We start from the raw sequence: 22,819 nt of genomic DNA on the forward strand, positions 1-22,819 counted from the left end.
GGCAGGAACTTCTGATAAAGGCCTTTCATTTTTAGCTAGCAGCATAGCTATAGCAATGACGACAGTTGGGCAGTACACCAAAAGTATCTCTTGTTTTAATCTCTGCTAAGTTTTCATCCAGCGCCACCAACAGGTCAAAATTCCCACTTATTCAAAACAAGTAAGTTAAGTACACGACAAAAGATACAGTACCTCCAAATAAAAAGACCACATTCATGTCACCAAGCTAACTGTGCTTGTTAACATGCTAATGAACTTTAGCATCTAAGACAGCATAGTCCTGAGTTAGCAGATACACAGGCAGATATACTGTTAGCAAGTTACTATGATAACTGTATGAATGCTAACGTGCTAGGGCTAATTGTGGTAGTTCACGCTAACTAATATTAGAGTTGGCATGTCAAATTGGCATGTTAGCATGCAAGTATTCACATGGCTCAACCTAAGAATAACAGCATATTTAATTGGTATAAGTTGCACCAATTGAAGATGCCTGCTTGTGTTCCTGTATATGGCAGAAACATCAGGTCTTAACTAATAAAATCTAACACATTTTGACATGTCATAGTAGGAACAGCGCAGGTGTAAATGATACAATTAATGATGGCCGAATTCCATGTAGCTGCTCAGTTTCAGGGTCCTGGTATTGTGCATTCGCGCTCACTGTCATGGCTTACCTGGTCTCTTCAATAGTTTAGAGCCATCATTGTTATTAACACCTGTGCTTTTCCTACCATGATAAGTTAAAATGTCTGCTACAAAAAAAGGCCAATCAGCTTTGCAAATGTTTTATGAGGAAAGAAATGCATTAAAAACATTTGTTAGAGCTCAAGTATGCACACGATGCATTTTGTTTGTTTACAAGAAAACTCCACGTGGCACTTTAAAAGTGTGCTTATGTAACTTTAGCTGAATGGTGGCCACAAGTGACCACAACGGGCTAATGATAAATGCCAACACTAGTTATAATACCAGGCCACTTAAGGCCACTGAATTCAACTTTTCATTTGTAAGAGGAAGAATGTTTAATTTGTTCTTTCTTTACAGTGTCACTAAACACTCCCTCTCTGTCATGTCCAGCCTAAACACCCAGTTTCAACCAGAGTAGATCAAATCACCACCATCAGAACGTGAATCCTGATTTTCAATCCAAAATGAGATCTCTGCCCACCAATATCTGACTAGTAATCATACAAAATGACTGACAAACTGAAGATGAAATAATGGTGGTTTTGAGAAGATATAGTCAATTTAAGTCTTTGAACAGCATAATGATAAAACCTCTTCAGACTGGATTGTCAAGACGTCATATAGCCCGATTACTCCAGATCCACCACCATTTGGTCATGACATAAACGGCATGTTTAAGTTCCCGATTTAATGATAAAGATGAAACACCAACATGTTCACTTTCTGCTGGACAAATAATTGCTTTAAACTTAGAATAGTTTTTTAAATAAACACATTTTAAATAAAATGCAGGTTTTCCATTCAGGAGCAGCAATCCAGACCTTTCTAACCATCTTTGTCCAATCTTTAGGGACGGCCGGTGAGCAGAAAACGACTTGTGGGTTCTTAGACATGAACAGTTTTGTATATAGAGCTCAGCCCATCCTTATGCAGTCTGTGTGTTCATTAAGTTTAGGTTAATGTGCCCTGGTGACCGGTTGAAGTCTGTAGGATCGTACAAGCCCTCATCCACCATGTGGTGTGCATATTTAATGTACGTTAATAATTGAAAAGCCTGATGAAAGATTCATGCAGGCTGCAGCATGTGTACGTGTGCGTGAGCATCTGAGACGCCAAGAAGTGTGTGTGACGCTATGAGCGTGTGATATATTGTATAGCATTTTAACTGTTCATATCTCTGTCCTTGAATTCAGCAGGAGGGTTCAGCAGTAACTCAATGTTAACATTTATGATTGCCAATACGTGATAATAATAATAATAATAATAATAATAATAATAATAATAATAATAATAATGATAAGAATTAAAAGACATTGTAATCTGGTGCCTAAATGAATGATACAAATGCTAAAAAATCTTCAAAATTACTTAGGGAACCAGATTTGAAAATGACAGTTTGACTGTACTGTTGTGTTAAACCCTTGTATCTTGCTCAACTTAATCGCTGTGATTTTCGAGATATTCAGGTTCATTTTAATGCCTTCATAAACACAGTAGTTTTTTTTACTGTTACTTGAACCTGTAGAGGAACTTGTAATCTTTCAACTTAGACCACGAAAATCAACAAAAATGGAGGTAGAAATATGTCAGCAGTTACATACTGATATAATAATTGTGTTGTTGTTTTTTTATTATAACCAAGTAACTGGTTAGCTTTAGTATTGAACTTTTACTTGTCTGAATTTTTGGAATTTGGACTTAAGCCAGGGTTTATTCTCAAGTCAGATCTTCATGGATCTGAGAAATCTCAGTGATTCTGTATAAATCTTCCATAAATGTAGACAAATAATCCCCCGGCACTGCACACAAGCTTCAGTCAAAGGTAAGCAGCCGTTTCAGCGTGTTTCTAAATGCGTACAGATTTAAAGTTTCTAGCAGCCATATGCAGGATTAAAATAAGACCCTCTTTGTCCTTGTAACTAACAGCGGTGTCTTACTGTCCTCCTCAGTCCTTTGAACTGTGTACTGACCGAACTCCAGCTGGTGAGAAGGACCACAGAAGATTGGATGTGATATTTGGCGACGACCTTTGACCTCGCTCCTATAGCACGGCGGGAGTCTGTCTGGTCTTTGAGGTGGACAGGGTGTGTCAGCTGTGAGTGTGTGTGAGGGGGAATAGTAAAATGGACTGACAGATTGTGTGTGTGTGCATGTACACTTATGTGTGTACGTGTTCATACTCTTCACACACACTGTAGGTGCTGGGAATGCAGACAGGCTGGGCGTTCCTGTCTGACGGCCATCTAAGCATATGTCTGTATATCCCTCAATCTGTCGTATGGATTCTTCTCCACTAATGCACAGACGAACCAACACACATACACACACATTATGGTACATATGAACACATGTGGAGTGGCTCACACACCTCCTGTCAAACTAAATCACTGCTACTTCATTGCCTTCAGAACACACATACTGTACATTCAAAGAATTAATTAATTATAGTAAGCCTGTACATAACAAACACACTACGTACGCACTCACCCACTGAAACCACACAAACACTCACACAATCCAGGCTGTCACAAACCCTCACTGTTCATTCAAGGCCGCACATACTAACAGAAAAGTGAATTTTATACAATGATTGGACACTTTGTCGCTTTCTTGTCATATGTAGGGCCAGACAGTGCTACAGGGTTCCCCACTTCCTTCCACTTCACTGAGCCCCCGCCCCCCCACACACCCCCACATTAACAATCTACCTCATGGCCAGTTTCTCAGACACAAAGGAATATCAATGTAAAATACACTGTCTCATAATAACATTTTAAAGGGTCAGTAAATCTAAATCACAAAAAAAGATACGATGTATCTGCTCACACACAAACACTGAAAGAATACGGTGGTGATTGAAATAGAATTTCTAATGCTGAAAGCACTAAAAAATGACATGAGAACTAAACTAAACAGCAACGTCTCTTTCCAAGAACCACGTGCTGAGTGGAAAAGTATCCTTTGATAAATAACAGCAAGGAAAACAGCAGATTTGATGAATACAATTTTATTTACCTTTCCAACACACTCCTTCAAGGTGATTTTAATTCAACTTGAACATCAAATTCAACTCAATAGAAAATATGCTAAAAGTTCTATTAATCAGACACCATATCTCATGATGTACACAATATAGAATTATGTTGTTGTGCAAAAGCTTAAAATTATAGTTTAGACAACTGAGGAGAGACACTGAGCTGTCTCTTAATTCTGTAACTAAAAGACTTTCTAGACACTTACATTTAAACACTCAGTACTGTATTCAAGCATGAATGAGAGGCTTCTCTCCCACATTAAAAATCACTTAAGCAGCGTAAGCACACACTGCAGGAGAAAAGTGTTCAATCTGCAGTGGGTAAAATAACTACACCTTGTATGAGGCACAATCTTCACAAGTTGTAAAACAAGAACAGGAAGGTCAAATTCCCAGTTACTGACTGCCCTTTATAATGTGTAACAGAACTGCAGCTTCACTCTTTGTGCGCAGAAACTAATATGGGTCATAATCGGCAAAAGTGGCAAATATGTTAATGGAGAATTGATATGATTTTCATCCGCTGTTGCATTTTATTCTTTTCCACTGTGGGCTGTTTTGTGTGAGATGTTTCTCCTCTCTCTTACTTTCCTCCTCACCCCATCTGTCACATCCTGTCAGTCAGAGCCCCCCTCCCCCTTTAGCTTCTGTACTCATCCCCGCAGTCCCCGATGAGCGGCATGAGGTCCCTGGAACGTCGTGTCACTGCTTCAATGGCGGCGAGATCTTCCTCCGTCAGCTTCAGGTCAGGGCTGCAGCTACGCAGACTGTCACTGATGTGCTGCCCTGCCCCTGTGACGCCCAGCCGGCAGCCCACAATGACCCCGCCCACTGCAGGGCGATCCAGCACATAGCGTGTTGCCACGCTGGCCACTGAGCAGTCGTGTTTCTTGGCAGCGGTCTCCAAGGTGACAAGGAGGTCCTGGAAAAGACTCCAGCCACCCCAAGTGTCGATCATGTTCTTGTACTTAGAGAGGGAGGCGGTGTAGAGCTCCGCCCTGGAATTAGGCTCCACCTTCCCTAGATAACGCTCTGAGAGTAGACCTCCAGCTAAGAGAGGACAGGGATGAAGCACAAAGAGTGGAAAGAGGGGTGGAGTAGAGAGGAAGTCGAAGGAGTTAAAGCAGTCAGGGAGGACGGAGTGATAGGAGAAGTGGGAGGAAGAGGAGGAGGAGGCGGCAGGAATAAGAAGGAAGAGAGAAGCTCGGAGAGGAGGAAGTGGGCAAAGTGAGAAGATAGAGAGAAAAAAACAAGAAGGGAGGAGAGAAGCAATGATGATGCAGAGATAGAGGGAGAGGAAGGAGTAAAGATGATCAAGAGGGAGGGCAGAGGAGAGAGGAGAGGATGTGTCGTCACATCGACTGACTCCATTTTTAGAAACCCTCCATTTTACATCTTTACACCTTGATGAGAAATGTGCTGCTTACAACATAAAAGATGAAATAAACGTCTACTGGAGTAATATTCATGTGTTTATGTCATGCAAATGATAAAAATACATTCATGTGTATATATATATATATATACACACAATACAGTAACTAGATTTAAAGAAAGCTGTTGTATCTCACCCAGAGTGCCATAAGTGAGGAGCTGGATGTTGTTAGCCAGACAGAACTGGTCCATCTTCACTGCAGGTCGCTGGTCAATCAAAGAGTACTGAACCTGCATGACAGACACATTCAGTACAAACATGAATAGATGCTCTGAAGGTGAAGGAGAGAGATGGAGTATTAACATGCAGGTGGAAGTGTTACCTGGTTGCTTGAGATGCGGATGCCTCTGTCGGTGATCTCCTCCAGCCTCAGTGTGTCAAAGTTAGTGAGGGCGAGTTCCCCTGAGGGGAAAAAGAAGAAACAGGTGGAACCTTCCCAGAATAAAAATAAAGAGAAGAACGACAAGAAACAGATCCACTTCCCGTTTATGACACTTGAGACATACTGTACTGCCGTCAGAGAATGTGTGTGAATCCTCCTGGCTGTGTGAGACCAGCAGCATTAGAGCCCGATTTTTAGAAATGTTTTAGTCGACTTCTGATATTGATATTCAAGAGTTCAACTAATCAAATAATGATATAGTGGTTAAATTTTGTTTTTAATCCCTTACATGTGGTTATGATTTGATATTTCATAGATAAACAATAAACCTGCCAAAAAAGTTGACAGTAACTTAGTTACAGTAACTTAGTTACTGTCAACCACTTAGATTAAAGAGTTGTGATTAATAATGACTCCAGCAGCTGATGAAGACCATGAGATGCAGTTGAAAGCTCTATAAAAAGGCTTGAGTTAAGTTTATTTTGTCATTACCATTTCCAGGTCAATCATGAACTCTTAACTCAAATATACATAAAATGCAGCCTATAAAACATGAATATATTGACATTTCCCAACATTCAGTTTGATGCCAATACTGATATATCTGTGATATCATCAGCCGGCTAATATATATTTGTGTGTGTGTGTAAATTAAACATTAAGTGGTCGGCAAAGTATCCAGGTGGACTGAGTTACTTTTGTCTCTTGGTCATATTTACAGTTTGTATCGTGTGTATACGTACGTATTAATCCCTCCTGCTGCAGGTCGGACAGGTGTCCCAGTGCGTCCAGGTATCTTTTGTCTCTATAGTCCCACCAGTGGAACTGAACACAGTCCAGAGTGTCCACCTGCATACGGGTCATGGAGCGCTGCAGCGCCTTCTCCACCACCTGCACACAGAGAGACACTTCAGCCCCCGCTTCTACTTCACACAGTAAAACTGACTGCAAAGCATTAAACTCATTTAACAAGCAGAGTTTTATTCAACCTCAATGTCCAGATTCAGAATCTGCATACATCAACACGCATACACAATACCCAAGTGTAGCCCAACCGATACTAGATTATGAAAGAAAGGTGATATCGATATTCATATTTAGAGTTTCTATAACAATATATCGTCATTGTTACTTATCGGCTGACATATACACAGATACCAATATGTCTGACCTACATATCGGCCGATATATCATTCTAGCATCTAGAAACATGATCTTGGGTTACTTATCTTTGTTTACTGATGATTTATTGGCATACTGTAGGTGCAAATCCTATTTTAGTACGCATGAAACCACAAATATAATCTGAAGTTGAAACTTATTTGAATTGTTTTCACAGCAAAGACCTCATTAAACAAAGGACATAGAGGGAACCATTCAACGCCAACAAAGAGCCCAAATTTCCTGAGAACTTTCTACATAGCTTTACATCTGTTAAGTGGACCAGTAAGCTGGTGTCCTGGTTCTTTATTAAGACAAACTCTGCTCTCCGGTGGGTGACATCATTCTAACTGTAAGACCTAGCAGACTGTGTATGAGTGTCACTCTGATCTTGACCCATGTGTCAGCGGCTCACCTTGCGGTCCATTGGTCCTGGTCTTGGCACATATTTGGTCAGACTCTGCAGAGTTGAGATGTCATTCCCAGAGGATTTGCATTTCAGCTACAGATCAGACAAACGAGTCATAAACATTTTAATTTCAAACTCCAAACATTTGAATTGAGCTTTGCCTTGCTTCTGTAGCTTGTACTTATCTACTATAATATATTATACCATGCTGAATATCTTGCAAGTATGAAATGCTGCATAACTGATTTTTACTGCCAAAAATACTGTAAAGCAAATGATTTAAATGCAGGAGTGACAAAGTATCTGTCGATCAGCTCATTGTAACAGCGACAAAAAACCTGGAAAGCATGTTTAATGAGAGCAAGTGTGAGACCGAGAGAAAAGCTGGTCGGATGAGAGAAAGAGCTCTCTGTTTCTCTGCACGTTATTCCAGGTGAACGGCTGAGACCACGGTCGATACCATTAGACTGTCACTGCACATCAGCCACAAAAACTCTGCACTGAAACACTCCGGGACCTCTGAGAGTGTGTGTGTGTGTGTGTGTGTGTGTGTGAGTGAGAGAGAGAGTGTAGTGTGAGAGCATTTCTTACTGTGTGTGTTGAGTATCTGCGACTCTGTAGTGAACACAGACACTAACAGCTGGATGGAAAAATCAATAACCAGGCAGGACTGAGCTTACAGGAATAAACCGTATGAATGACAACTGGATCCATCACACTTTATTACAATAAAGGAACAAGGAATTCAGGAATGTATTTCTGGATAATATGCAAACAGAAAATCAATTAACTACTTAAATGCTTTTTGGAGTTTTTACTTCAGCATTATTCCCAAACATAATCCTGGGAATGCTGTCAGGTATATTCAAGCAAAGGTTTTCAACCAGCAGCCTGTTTTCTCTTTGAATCTGTCTCTTGTTCTCTGTCTTTGTTTCTTGCTTTCTTTGTCTCTTTCTTGTAAAGAAACACACACACACACACACACACACACACACACACTGTGGCCTCTGCAGAGCTCTCACTTCTATCTACAGCAGTGCATCAGCTCCCTCTTGTGTTTTAGACGGTTGAATCAGGCCAGAGTCTCCAGTGTTTTCTATGACTGATGTCTATACAAATTGTTGTAGTGATCAACTTTACAAACTGGCAAGAGTTGGGGATAAAAAGTTGCATCTCCAAATTATGCTTTGCATTTTCCATATTGTCTGTTTGGTTTTAAAATAATTATTTTGACAACCAGTGGAGTTAGGATTAATCCCATATTTTAAAGCTGAGAAAACTGTACAATTCTTGATTTGCCATCCAAATCAATTACATTACAGTTTCCAACAGTAATTATTTACTAAAGGGAATAAAACTTTCCTCACACCAAACTGTATAACATGATTCAAAGCAGATCTAATCTGTTATTGCGTTATTCTCATTTTTGCCACATTGTCGCCCCTTTATAATAATGTCATGTATTGAAAAGAGGGAAACTGATCAAGACAGCAGGTAAGACGGTGTGCCTGTGTGCGCAAATGAAGTGCTTATTTGATCCCACTTGCTCATAAACGTGCCTACCTTGACACGTGTGTGTATCTGTGTCTTTGTGTACCTGTCTGTTGAACTGTCCAAATATTTCCTCTGCAGGCCCATAAATGTCTGCCATGTCAAATGTGGTCAGACCAGCGTCTACGTAGTCCTGCATGGCCTCAACTGGAGAGACAAGAGGGAGACATTTATTATTATTATTATTATTATTGTTGTTATTACACTTTTTACTTTCCTGACATTGTTCACACAGCTTCACTTTGAGTCTAGCAACACAATGGTGTGATTATCCATGACTTTCCATAGCCAAACTGGAGAGCAGTCCATAATTTAAAAATGGATATAGAAAGGTATGAGACCTAACTTGATGAAGACTTTGTGGTGTCTATCAGATGATTAATCATTAGATGTCTCGTGAATTACATCTAAAAAAGTGTACAGGTATTCCAAGCGAGTGATCCTGTCCAGTGACTCCCCAAACTTTTCAACTTGCCTGCAGTAGTATGTGGGTGAGTGATTTACCTGCTCGGGCTTTATCCACTGCTCCGTGCGCCCCGGACACCTGCCACATCCCGTTCAGGACCCGGCAGATCTCCAGGCCTCCGGACAGTCTCACTTTGGGCACCTGGGACATCCTGCTGCCAGCGCCGGGGAAGAACACACGATAACTTTCTTTATTTCATGTTAGATAAAAGGAAAAAACATAGCTTTGTGTTTCCTTGTCAGCTGTCCGTGAACCGGGTCAGTGCATAAACATTCAAATCAGCTACTTCAATAGAAGTAACGTCACCTCTCCTACAAGACGTACCTGAACCACCACCAGCACACCAAACCACAGCTCACAACACCGAGCAGTTACAAAACATTTTTGCGTAAGCTCGTTATAAAAGCCACGAGTGTTTCGACCAATAACGGGTTCTGTTTAAACCGGAAATTAACTTCTTCTTCTTCTTCTGCAGGTTGACTGCTTGTTTTCTGCCCCCTACTGGATAAAAACGCTCACTTCTCTGGATAAACATCTGAACCTGTGTCGACTGTGTCGACTGTCGAAGGGAAGAAACCAAGTGCTTTGTAGAATAATGAGGCACAGAGACGTGAGACAGTAAAAAATGATCTTTACTTTTCGGTTAAATCCACACACCACACATAGAGCGCTCCCTCCAGACAACATGCTGTAACAGTCCCAGTTTGACTTTCTCATCACTCCACTGTTGCTGCCACCTTCTTCTTCTTCCTCTTCCTCCTCCTCTTCTTCTTGCCAGGCGTACTGTCAGCCTGCCCTTCTGCAGGCGTCGGCGTGTCCTCGGTCTCTGAAGCTTCAGACTCTTCTTCTGAAGCTGCGGGTCTCTTCTCGCCGGTGGACGGGCTGCGTGGCGTCGCCTCCACAACGCTGCGACAGAGCAGACAGAAAGGTCAACTAATTTCACAATACAATGGTCACGCCTTTAAAACTTGGAAAATCACACTCGGAACCTTAATATTAACACAAACTCCATTTCAAGCTCAAGATTTTAACAAAACAAACAAAAACAACATTTGCACATAAGATACATTCAACTCTGTCTTTACAGGCTGAACGGTCTCCATCTTTTGAGGCAGGATGATGACTGAAGCACAGGTGTAGAAGTTGAAATCAGACACCAAAAACATATAACTACATAAATTAAATCAGAGATGAATGTGAATGGATGCACAAAATATGTTGTCTACATAATTACCATTTTACAAATTACTGGCATTAAAACAGCATTATAATTTGACGCATTTGCATGTAGATAAAATAACTTTAATTGCAATATTTTTTTAAATGATTACAGTAGAATTTAAAACTTCATTATACATATCAATAACTTAACATGACACCCCAGTATTTACCTTATCTGAACCTCCGGCTCCTGCTTCTTATACCCAGCCTCACTGTGTTTCTCCAGCAGAGCCACGAAGAAGCCGTGTGTGCGGGTCTTGGTGGTGCTGGCACGCAGACACTGAGTGAGCGGCTGCAGGCCTCGTTCAGGCCACTGAGCCAGCAGAGGAACCAGCCTGGGGGGGACAAACACAAGCGCATTCAGGGAGCACTTCCGTCAAAATTGGGGAGACACATGCTCAAGTATTTGTGCAGGTATAAAAACATCAATGGTTTTATTTTGATTCAGTGAAAGTGGACGGTTGCTACCTGAAGCCGGGGTTCTGCTGCAGACACGCCGCTACGACCTCCTCGTTCTCCTGGCTGTGGACGGAGCAGGTGGAGTAGACCAGGCGCTTCAGGCGAGGGAACCTGAGGCCGTGGTTCAGGCACCGCAGCTGGAAGGAGGCCAGGGAGGCCAGACGAGCCTGATCCTTCTCCTGGTCCGCAGCGGAGGCATCGTCTGCTAGACACACCATACCTGGACCCCACACAGATTACAGAAATTATATTTAAATTAGCTTGTATATGGGCACACGAGTATTCTGGTTATGATCAGATCTTTGTATTTGTGACATGTGACTAGGTTTGTGATCGGTTTCCTTTTGCCACACCTGCTTCTTTGACTTGAACTACAAGAAAAACAACCGATATGATGATGATGATGACGACAAAGTGGATGAAACATTAGGTACCGCTTGTAACTCGTCTCACATTACTAGCGATAAAATGGAGAAGCCAAATACACAAGAGTTTGAAAATACAACAGTGACAAGGGAGCCACACACAACTGATGACATAACAGGACAATTCAGTCAGTCGTGTTTTTAACCATTTGTTGCAATAACAGCCTGCAAGAGAGAACATATTATTATAGCATCTGATAAGCAGAAAAGCCTACAAAGACACTACTTAAACATGTTGCCCATACCTATCTGCATATTTGGCTTTTGCTCTCTGTATGCGTTTGGAAATGTCTGAGCATCAGAAGATGCAATAGATATTCATTGATGCTTCCAAGTTTCAGCATGTCAATTCTCTCTGAGCCTTTTGAAAGCCCTGATTCACCACTGCGATTTTCAACTACAGATTTACAGTACTATCAGCAAATTATAGTTCAAGTATCAAAGGAAGTACTTGTTGAAAATGTCCCCTGTGATTAATACATCTTACATGACATTAGATTTTTAACACTGATGCAACGTGTATGCAGCTTTTTACTGTCGTAACTGGTCGAGGTGGAGCCCGCTTACGTACGTTAGATACAGTCAGGTAGTTTTGTCTAGTGGTTCCCAACCGAGGGGTCAGGTCCCTCTAAAAAGGGTCACAAGGTAAATCTGAGCAGTCGTGAGATGATAAAACAAAAGTTCTGCAACACACTTTGGACATTTTTTGTGAAATATTGGATAGTTTGGGCCTCAAACAGCTATTTAAATAAAATTATATTAGAAGTTCAGAGGTTCACTTTGGTGGAACTGCTAACAACTCATAGACTTCTGTAAAATAACTGCTACTATAAACTATAGGGGCTCACTGGGATGTCAAGGACTCAGAGGCCTGTAAGAACAGCCGACAGATGATCAGAAACCTGGAAACACTATAATCATGTACACACAGGGATAAGTGGTTACTCTACCTGATCCGCTGCAGGATGGATCCAGCAGGACATACTCCACATCTTTATACTGCGCACTGTCAGGGTCCACCTTCAGGAAGTCCTGGTTGGCCAGCTGCTGACAGGTGACCCCAGCTCGGAGCAGGAGAGTCGACATGGTGGCCAGACGCTTGGCATCCAAATCAAAGGCAAAAAGCCTGCCCTTGTTCTTCATGATGGCTGCCAGGTGGCTGGATTTGTTGCCGGGGGCGGCGCAGGCATCAATGACATGGCTGCCAGGCGGGGGGTTGAGGACGTAGGCGGGGAGGCAGCTGGCTTTGTCCTGCAGAATGATGTGGCCGGCCGTGTAAAGGAAGTGGTCATGGAAGTCAGTTTTAGGAGAGAAGACCAGCACCTCTGGCAGGTCCAGGTCTTTCACAAAGTATTTCTTCTTCAGGGTTAAGTCGTCCAGCCTGGATGCCTGTCCCAGGTAGGAGAAGCCATCCCTCTTCAGGTAGTCCACAACATCCTCCACAGTGGTCTTCAGGGTGTTCACACGCACGTACCTGGGCAGCTGGTCTCCAGCGAGCCGCTGGACGCTTACCGGGAGCAGTTCTTCATTCCTGCTGACCTTCTGCTTTACCTTCATGCGGGCTAGCGCCGCCTGAAGTCTGGAGCGATGCTTCATCATCATGGCCTTCCAGGAGCCGCCGCACTTCAGCCCCTGGCCCATCAGCAGGTCATATACCAGCACCTTGGCCAGGTGGATCTTCAGCTTGGTGTGTTTGAGCAGCTTGGTGGACTCGATGATCTCCTCCAGGACGGAGGAGAACTTCTGGGACTCACAAACCAGAGCGAACAGCTGCTTGACGTTCGCAAACTTGCTATCGTAAACCAGAGTTTTCAGGGCTCCCTGCTTCCTCTCGGCTTTCTCCAGGATCTCAGCGGCTTTAATGTACAGAGCCATGGCGAAAACTTTCAGCTAGCTTTCAAGCCGGACTACTTAGCTAGTTTATCAGCTACTTGTTAGTGTTTTACTTTTGACAACCGGCCTGGCACATTCCTCACCCTGTCGAGGCTTCCTCTTTTCTGAGCAGGCAACAAGCGGGGTTGTTTTTCTCGTTCAGGTTTTAAAAAATCGGCCCCATGATTACTTTTCCACCATGCACATGGCTGACGAAGGGTCGCGACACCGGAAGTACAAGCGTACGCAGTTTTCCTCTGACGTAGAGGTCTGTCCAGCCAATCACCGATGACAACTGAAAGATAATAATATTGGGGCTCTTTACTGTCCTTTTACCAGAAAGTCTCCCCAAAATACATCTTATTTTCATAAACATTTAATTAACAGCAATGGCATAGTAATTTTCTAAACATTAAACTGTAGAGAAAAATAGCTTTATTCTTTAATACAAGTACATTATCTGGATATTTCCATGTGGAGACATAAGAGGTCAAAGGACTGAAGTTCACACCAGTGTTTATTACCACAATATGAACAATCATCACTGCAATAAAGTCAGTTAGCGGTCATTCAATGTGAACTTTAGTTAGTTTAAAAGCCTACCAGTCTAATAATGCTAAAATGAGACAGAGAATGACCATCAGCCCCCATCAGATAATCCAATTCATTTAATAGCAAAAACAGTTGATAAATCATCAAGGCTCTTGAGAAAACCATTCATTGTGGCAACTTTAAAGCATCGCTGACCAATAAATGAAAAATATGATCAAATCGTAAAAGACTAATAATATAATGTAGCTTTCACAAAAAGTTGAAGGTTCATTCAATTTACTGTCAAGTGACCCAACACACAGTCCGTCAGCACTTGGTGTACAGCATACAAAACAAATAAATTACAAGAAAGAAAGAAAAAGAATGTACTGTGCATTTATTGGAACTCCTCAAGTTTGACTAGAAAATATTGGTCACTTAAAAGTTTTGCTTCAGGCACTGAATAGCGATTTACCTGCCAGAGAATTCAACTGTAAATATCCAATTTCTGCATCAAGAGAAACACAAGCTGTTTTTAGCTGATGTGTATCATTAAGATAGAAGTGTGCATTTCTGTCTGCCACCATGTATTTTTCAATACCATCAGTAGGAGTCACAAAGTCAAAAAACAAATAAGGACATTTTCCCCTTTTTCAGTGACAAGGTTGCGGCAGCACAAGGTCTTCAGAGGAACTCATTTTAGTTTGAACTGAATCAGCTACAAAGAGACATCAAAGTCCTGTTCACTGTTCTGGCCTGAATTTTCTAAAAGGATCTCAGAGATCTCAAAGTGTTGAATTATGCTCAAATCTAACAAGTCTTTATTATATATTGTTTTTCACTCTAAACACTTGCAGATGATTCTGATTGATTCTGCAGTCATGTGAACCCACTATCCACAGAGAATTGACAGTTTGAGCTCTATGATGGCGGCCTGCTGGTTGCCATTGTGCAGTATCTTATTTCAACAACAGAGATATATGAATATACTGCCCTCATTTTCAATATACTTTTAATATATTTTGCTACTGTTGACTAGTCTGCAAGTTAAAAATGATGCTAGATTCAGTTCGTTTAATCTAATGTTCAAAGAAATTTACTTGAGAGGAGTTATGTCAATTGGGAGTGCAAGCACAATTTATAGTAAGTAGGGGTGCTGAGTTTCTGCAGGTATGGAGAAGCAAGTGTGGAGGTTCTTTGGGTGGAGGACAGAATAACTAGACCCAATTGTCACTTGACCCATCAGTGTTTAGTGGCCCCACTGGGCTTTTTAACAGACTTTGTCTTTAAAGAGTTTTTGTATAGGAGCAGTCTCTCTGTGGTGTGAGGTGGCAAGCGGTTCCTCTTGGCCCTTACAATACACGCTGCCATTGGACACAGCCGGTCGAAGCCCCCTGAGGTGGCCGGTACTGCCAGCAGCTTCTTGGCGATGCCCTGGAGCTGGGGGAACCGAGAAGCAGATTTCCAGTACAACACACTGGAGTTGCTTTCCCACAGTGGTTCTGATAGGTACACATCAAGCTCTGACATCTTCATGGTCTTTGCAGGCGGCTGGAGGAAGTTAAAGATGGATTTACGCTTGAGGTCGTTACCACTGACTCCGTCGCAGTTGTCATCTGAGCTGCCACCAGATGCCTCCATCAGCGTGTTGGCTTGGCTCTCCTCCTTACCATCCTGCTCCTTTATCAACTCATTGTTTGTCTGGTCTTTATCTGCCTCTGCAGAGGGAGATACTGAGGCCTCCATGCTTCCCAATGTGGCTTCCACGATGGTGCGAGCCTGGTACTTTGACGGAGGCGTTAGGAATTCTGTCTCGTCCTCCAGTTTGGCATCAGGAAACGGCTGAAAAAAAAATGGTGAGAGTTCTGATTGGTATGATATCTATTGTTTTCTTGGATGTACTCACAGAGATGTAACACAGAGCTCTACAGAAAGAGATATAATATTGGTATTAGATGCCATTTGATGCAATTTTGAAGCCCGCCTTCAACAATAATGTTTTTTGCCACTGGCCTGGTCGGGCAAGTGGGTCAAGAATCAACTGGCCCAAACAAAATTTCTACTGGCCCTGATTAAAATTGAAATTGTATGCGTAGATGCCATCCTGTGCGGCAACTACAACGGCAATGTGCGTCTGTTTACGCCGGTGAAATGTAAGGACTTAAACTTGTTTCCCCACTTTATTGAATACAAAAGTTCAAACAGGCATCTGTAGAACCTAATATTAGTTCATTACAATACAACTGAAGCAGAACGAAGTCTTGGAGAGTAGAGCAGACATAGTAGAGTTGCTCAAGAAGCAATGTCTGGAAAATTCTTTCAATAAATACTTATTCAAGCACTGGCCCCAAACTGGCTGATTGTATTTACAGGATGGAAATGTTTATTGGCCCCGAGCCATCAGGCAATCCTTATTGTTGGATCCTGAACCTTTGAAGCTTTCAGTTCAGCTCTGTGGGTGCATAATGGCAAAGCATGACGAAACAGCCGTCCTTACTCAGTACCTGCAGTTTGATCCTGGGGTCAAGCACAGCAGCTAGTATCATGTCCTTCTGGTGAATCAGGGACTGGAAGTGTGTATGGAGGCCTGTGCGCAGGGCCTTGTTGAAGTGGGTGTAGTTGGTGACAACGCTCTCCATGGTCTTATCAAGGCCAATGAGGGAAGGTATGATGAAAGAGATGGTCACTCCATTTCCTTGCAGGACCTGGGTTAAAAGTGGCAAAAAGGAAATGCTCTCATTTAATCTTCGACTAATAATACCGTAACACTATAATAATGTATTTGCATAAAACATTATACTCCACTACATCCAGAATAACCAAAGTTCTCATTAACTCTCCCTTTTACCTGCAAGGCCTCCCCAAAGGGCTCAAGGAGACCCAGGATGTCAATCACTTGCTCCCTCTTGACCATGACCAGAGGCGGGGCGCTGGCTGAGTCGTTAGCCTCTATGCGAGCCTGGGCTAAGAGAGTCATGATGGCGCTCCAGGCTGACTCCTGCACCATACGGCGTAAAGATAGCATCATGGAGTTCCAGCGACAGTTACTGGAGGAAGGGCACAAGGACACGTTGCACTCCTTCAACAAAACCTAAACAACAAAATGATACAAAATGGTCATGTTAAAACAATTCAGGAAAGAAATATCCAGAAATGTATTGTATATATAATTGTATAGTCAGACCTCAATTAAACAATTTATAAATGTATAACTGTGATGTTAATTAGCTGTCCCACCTGAAATAGCCCAATGTCACTGTAGCTACAACTTTTAAGTTTTATTTCTGATTTCACATCAACATCCTTTAAATACAGTCAATCAATACAGTTGATGTCTGTTAACTAAAAGAAAGTTGGGGATGAAGATGTCACATTTCTTCTTAATAAAGTCTGGTGTGTGTCTCTCATGTGATGTGCAAGCTTGGAGAATTTCAAAAGGATTAATAATCAGGGCTAATGAAACAAAACATAATTAAAACAAGACACCCTGGTGCTGCCGCCTCATCTTTTGGTGTAAAAACTAAAAATCAATTTAAAGAAAGTGTAAAATACACTTGCAAAATTTAATCCGTTTATCCATTTCTGTTACCTCGCTCCAGTAGGTGCTGCTCCTAAAGAAAGCCACCACATTGTGGACCTGCGAGAGCAGGTTTTCCACAACCCTGGAGTTCTTCAGTGCCTCCTTAATCACCAGCTGCATTGTTTTGGCCACACAGGTGGTCCTGGTCCCAATCTGCAGCTCTGAAAAGGGGGATTCTGTTTCAGACATCTGGTTTGACAGAAATGCCACTATCTCATCTCCATCCGGTTCTCCCCTATTGGATGAGCACATGATCTTGTAGTCGCAGAATAAGTTGTTCCCAGCCAGGGCTTCTTTGGCCTGGTTGGCAAGGACATACCCAATGTTGTGAGGAAAGATGCCATAGCTCAGCAGCACACCTTCAAGCTCCCTGGCCACAGCGGTGCTCAGGTTTTTGTGGCTGAGGTGACGGAAGGCCACAATGGGACGGCGGATCTGCCAGGAATCACTGACAAAGTGGAGCTGCACAACTACAATGGGCTCCTCCACCGGATGGGATTGATCCCCCGCCCAGAGATCAAAGGTGACATGAATGGCGCTCTCACCATCTTTGGTTTTGGCAAGGCAGGCTTTAAGGTCACGGATGAGCTGAGGCTTGATGCTTCTCTCCACATCATCGTAGAGCTGTAGGCCCATGACACGCTGGGACAGCTTGCTGTACTCAGGGCTGATGGTACTCATGAATGACCTGAAGCCGGCGCCTTCAACAAAACTGTGGAGAACAAAGTGAAGATACATTGGCACTGTGCACTGTCAAATGATATGTGTGAGTGCGTGATCTAGACTGGTGATTGGATGTCTGTGGCTCAGGAGGAGGTCATCCACTGATCACAAGGTTGACAGTTCGATCCCCAACTCCTATCCACATGTTGCTGGCCAGCACCCTATGTGGTAGCTCACTGCCATCGATGTGTGTGTGAATGGGAGAATGAATGGCAAAAACTTTCTGGTGCTGTAACTCCACAAAAGTAATTGCTTCAAAGTCTGCGACACATATGACATCATCCAGGGAAGGCAGACTCGTGAGAGCAATTCTTTGACTTGGGGATTAACAAACTTGGGTATTTTCACAACTTTGGACAACAACCCAAAGAGCACAGCCACTACCAAAGAGCACAGCCACTAGCACTACAAGTCACCTGAGGGGCAGCATGTCTTCCGCGATCATCCTCAGTGCTGCGTCGGTAAACTTTTTCTGGTCCACTGGCCTGGCTGCTGGTACAGTGCCTGAGCTGGAGCTGGGACTGGAAGTCGAACTGGGGGGCAAGGATGGACTGGGTGAGGAGAACTCTCTCCTGGATTCTAAAGGCTGTGTAAGCGCAACAGCAGTCTTTTGCTTGACTTTTTGACGCTCCTTCTGCTTCTTCTCTTTCTCTGGCATGATCTGCAGCAAAGCAAAGAGTAGGACAGTGAAGCCAAGCTTGCCAGCTGGTAACATCATGGAAGAAAATATAAAAACATCTAGGATTTTTTTCTATGACAACACTGATGCAAACATGGCTGAGTCATAATAGAAAAGCATTTATAACGAGCTTACCACTTGAGGAGTTACTGGTTCAGTGTCTAATACAACATCACACTTGAAGTCCACCTGTAACACAATATATAATGTGAATGCACGGTAGTGTCTCTGCTGCAAAATATTACAAACAACACCAAAGCTTTTATTTTTCTAGTCATCATTTTCATAGTCTGACCAGCAGCCCACATAATGATTAGATAGTATATTAGTACTGATTACATAATATGTAGCAAGTACTTTTTTGTAACCAACAAACATTTTACCTGCTACATCCCTACCATGATAAATCAACTATCAAAATCTAATCTATTCACCATTTTTTATTAATTTATAATCTATTCAAATTGGCTCACTAAGAAATCACTGAGGGAAAAAAAATTGGTGGAAATCTGTAAAAGCTGAAAATAATGAGCCTTATACAGTGTTGTACCTCTCCTTCCACAAACTGTTCAATATCAAGGGAAATGCTGTCAGCGTCGTCTTTGTACAAGCCCAACTCTGCTTTACGTTTGATGGTGGAGTTCCAGTGATTTTTCACAGAATTGTCTGTCCTGCAAGAGGAATCGAAAATGTACATTCAAGTGTCTGTCGCCCCTGGTTAAAACAGGTGGATGCGTTGTTACATTCACCCTCTTATTTTAAGAACAACAACCAAATAATGCATTTGACTGCCTGTCGTGCACCTTGTTAAATTTCAGCAAATCAATAACCACTGACTGAACCACCTTCCAGGGAGCAGCTTGGCAATCTCAGCCCACCGGTTTCCCAGAATGGAGTGGGCTTTGTAGATGATGAGGTCTTCTTCATTGGTCCAGGAGCTCTTTTTGATGAGTGGGTCGAGGTGGTTGTGCCAGCGCTCACGACATTGTTTTCCCAGCCGCCCCTTGAGGTGCCTAGCAATCATAGTCCAGTGTCTGGTGCCGTACTTTTCCACCAGCTCTACTATCTGTCCAGAGCAAATAAATAGATAAACACAGGAGTACAAAGTGAGATAGGACAATATTAACTATAGACTGTGTTTAAGCCAAGTCTGTATCAGATGTTCTGTGTAATTTTTCCACCTTTTCATCTTCCTCTCTGGACCAGAAGCCCTTGACTAAATCAGGATCTAGGTGCTTTTTCCAGCGGTGCATACAATGGAATTCTGTCCGCCCCTGTCAGAGCAAAAGGAAATGTCTTTAACTTGCATTATCCAAGATGAAAATAATTCAACATGAAGAGATTGATTAGCATACAGAGATGTGCATTTAAAAGTTCAATGATACGACAGACACAATGTCGCAAGCCCTCTGGGCTGTTTACATTGCTGATTCATTCATTCTCTCTTACTCAACTGATTTTGCTTCTGCTGAGTACTTACCGGTAAAAAACTGGCAATGGTTTTCCAATCTTTTTTCCCAAAGTTGCTGATCAGGATTTTGAGATTTTCATCCTGAACACAAGAAGAAATCAGTTCAGACACAGTACAATTTAAGGTCAGCATTCAGGTGTTAAGTTATCACGAACAAAGTTTGTTACTTTTGTCATCAGCTAATGAACACAACAATCAACAGAAACCTATGTGACAAAATTTCTTAAGCATGTGTTTGCACCTCTGCTTCAGTTGGTTCTTCTTGCTAGCATTCAGAATTACATTTTAGTCACTGACACTAATGTAATAAACTACTTGAAATTACAGCCCGTTATCAGATGAATGTCTGAAATATACATCAGGGTGTTGAAAGGACAATCATTGAAAATCTTTTCACTCACCTCTTCCTGAGTCCATTTGACTTTACACTTGGTACCATCCTTCTTCTCTGCTGTGTCTGAGTCAGTGTCAATGCACAGATTACTATCCCCCTCTTCATCCATGCTGTAACCACACAGACAAGCAATAATTAAAATAAAATAAAAACTGGATTTCAACATAAAGATTATTAAAAGTGAGAAGACACACAAGATGGTGATTAGACACATCAGCATACAACGTGTATATTGATATAAACATATGATATGGTTGAAATGGTGCTGTTGAGTTTCTGAATGTCATTTTTAATCAGTTAAACTCTTAACTGTCAGTCACTCCCCTAATTAAGTGTGTTTAAATGCTACATTTAAAGTGACATCAAGATAGAAACACTATTATAATGCCACTGCTGATTCAATGGCAAATTAAAACACAACAATTAAAAGTTGTATGCCACTGCTGGCTAATGTTGCCCCTTAAAATCTGTTCTACAGTACACTCCACAATGCCACTGTTAACATTTTATATAACTTGCAAGTTAGCATCAAATTTTAAGGTAAAGACAATGCCGATACTAGACAGGAGGTACTCAGAAGGAAGCACACAAGTATTAGCAGATACACTCAGTGTGCACGTACATCTTTAAACTGTAATGCAATCCAATACAACAGCTCTGCCATAAATTCCATCCTTACAAAGATAATGTTCAATTTTAATTGACACTGCCAGAGCGGTGTTAGGTCATAGTTTGCAGTGGACTGTATTAACTGGACTGTATTAAATTGAGAGGTGTTTCTTGTGTTTTGCTTCACCCCATTTACACATGGGGGGGGGGTTCCACTTCTCTCCTATTGTTTACCAATGGGAAAACATTTGCAACATCTGCAATATGCTCAAAGAGGTAGATAAGTTGGCAACCGTTGAAGCGTAGAGGAACAAAGTTGCCACAACTGTTTTGTAAACACCTAAGACATGCAAACTTGCATGTTTAACACAAAAGACACAAACAAAATATAACTCAATTGGCGTTTAGCTGACTTGTAACCGTCTCCTTGTGTACAAAGGCTGTGTATTTCACTTTAGCTTCCCGCAACCCATTCAACAAGCTAGAATGTTGTGCTCAACAGCAGCGAGCTAGCTTAACTGCCCCAAAGCTGAGATAGCTTAGTAGCTAACATTAGCTGCTGCAAACCAAACAAAGTTAACTACCTCGACATAAATATGAAGAGTTCCGCTATATATCTAAACAGTGCACTGCACAATTCTCAAGACAAAAAAATGCGATTAATTGTTCAAAATGACTGACAAACTAATTAACTTACATTCCAACTTGGCTGTAACTTCAAGCTAAGCTTTCTTACCTAGCCGGCATGAACACGCTTGATGAAACGTTGACTGTTAGCAGTTAGTTCAGATAGTAGAGCGCCTTCAGCGGCGCATGTAAGCAAATGCAACAAACCTGCCCACCTTGAAACATTTTTATGGGCGAAAATGAGGTGTTTGTGATCATTTCGATGTTAGTAACTGTAATAGAGAGGGAGTAGGGAGAACACAGAAATGCCTACCTAAACTTCAGATTGTGCAACTGCTTCTGGAATACAGCCGGGTCCAGCCTTTCGAGCTCACTACCATGACACAACAGAACAACGGCTTTTAAACGGTCAGCAGGGAAAGAAAAGAACCGTTGCACTCACACTCTTGTACACACAACAAAGCAAGGCAACCACTTGATTGACATTACATTTATTACCGCTGTGAGACACTTCCACCCCGAGCATAGCACACACATGCACACTTTTTGTTTTCAAATAAGGCAAAGTTAACATCCACGAACGTTAATGTTCCCCACACTTACCCGCGCGACATCCCTCCTCTCTCTCCAGTCTTTGCCCGAGGTGCAGACTGGACCTCGCAGCTGCCAACGCTAGCTGGTTGTAGTTTAACAACAACTAAAACAAACGGTCTTTTAAGGAATACATGAAAGCCCCACTAACATGTGCTAAATTAAATGTGTGTTAATTACTGAAATACAGAAACAGTTAAGGAACTCGCTGGCGCGGTATCAATAGAAATTTAACCGGGACTGAAAATCAGAGGTCTGTTCAAGAACACCACGGCTACATAGCCACACACACTCCCCGGAAACGATCCATCCGAGAGACGGTTTCAACTGACGCTAACGGCTAACGGCTGCTGTTGCACAGACGTTGACTTGTGACTCTGCATTCAGGTGTTTCGCTTCTCACAGTAACAACAAATCTGCTTAAAAACTGATCAATCTCGACCAAACATTCGTGAACGTTGTATTGATTCTTGTGTAAGGGCAACACTACTGAAGCATTAGAAACATTT

The 22,819-nt window shown here is 42.1% G+C and overlaps 3 protein-coding genes across 3 annotated transcripts; all 3 read right to left on the minus strand.

Annotated features, from left to right (window-relative positions):
- Positions 1-3,711: 3,711 nt before the first annotated feature.
- On the minus strand, positions 3,712-9,566 carry LOC139289302 (uncharacterized). Its single transcript, XM_070910881.1, has 8 exons — positions 9,453-9,566; positions 9,167-9,279; positions 8,709-8,809; positions 7,118-7,204; positions 6,285-6,432; positions 5,482-5,561; positions 5,296-5,389; positions 3,712-4,774 (listed from the first exon to the last, which is right to left on the minus strand). The coding sequence occupies exons 2-8, from the start codon at positions 9,276-9,278 to the stop codon at positions 4,365-4,367; spliced, it is 1,032 nt and encodes a 343-aa protein (XP_070766982.1). The 5' UTR covers position 9,279; positions 9,453-9,566; the 3' UTR covers positions 3,712-4,364.
- Positions 9,567-9,776: 210 nt separating this feature from the next.
- Positions 9,777-13,305, minus strand: nsun5 (NOP2/Sun RNA methyltransferase 5). Its single transcript, XM_070910811.1, has 4 exons — positions 12,184-13,305; positions 10,818-11,028; positions 10,520-10,684; positions 9,777-10,034 (listed from the first exon to the last, which is right to left on the minus strand). The coding sequence occupies exons 1-4, from the start codon at positions 13,106-13,108 to the stop codon at positions 9,845-9,847; spliced, it is 1,491 nt and encodes a 496-aa protein (XP_070766912.1). The 5' UTR covers positions 13,109-13,305; the 3' UTR covers positions 9,777-9,844.
- A 298-nt stretch (positions 13,306-13,603) lies between these two features.
- Positions 13,604-22,334, minus strand: mybl2a (v-myb avian myeloblastosis viral oncogene homolog-like 2a). Its single transcript, XM_070909790.1, has 13 exons — positions 22,323-22,334; positions 22,033-22,092; positions 20,491-20,593; positions 20,099-20,170; positions 19,800-19,892; positions 19,464-19,684; positions 19,169-19,289; positions 18,754-18,807; positions 18,356-18,600; positions 17,226-17,928; positions 16,485-16,727; positions 16,141-16,341; positions 13,604-15,478 (listed from the first exon to the last, which is right to left on the minus strand). The coding sequence occupies exons 1-13, from the start codon at positions 22,331-22,333 to the stop codon at positions 14,879-14,881; spliced, it is 2,727 nt and encodes a 908-aa protein (XP_070765891.1). The 5' UTR covers position 22,334; the 3' UTR covers positions 13,604-14,878.
- Between the last annotated feature and the right edge of the window lie 485 nt (positions 22,335-22,819).

Source organism: Enoplosus armatus, chromosome 8 (assembly GCF_043641665.1).
Source record: "Enoplosus armatus isolate fEnoArm2 chromosome 8, fEnoArm2.hap1, whole genome shotgun sequence".
In the NCBI taxonomy this organism is placed as follows: domain Eukaryota; kingdom Metazoa; phylum Chordata; class Actinopteri; order Centrarchiformes; family Enoplosidae; genus Enoplosus; species Enoplosus armatus.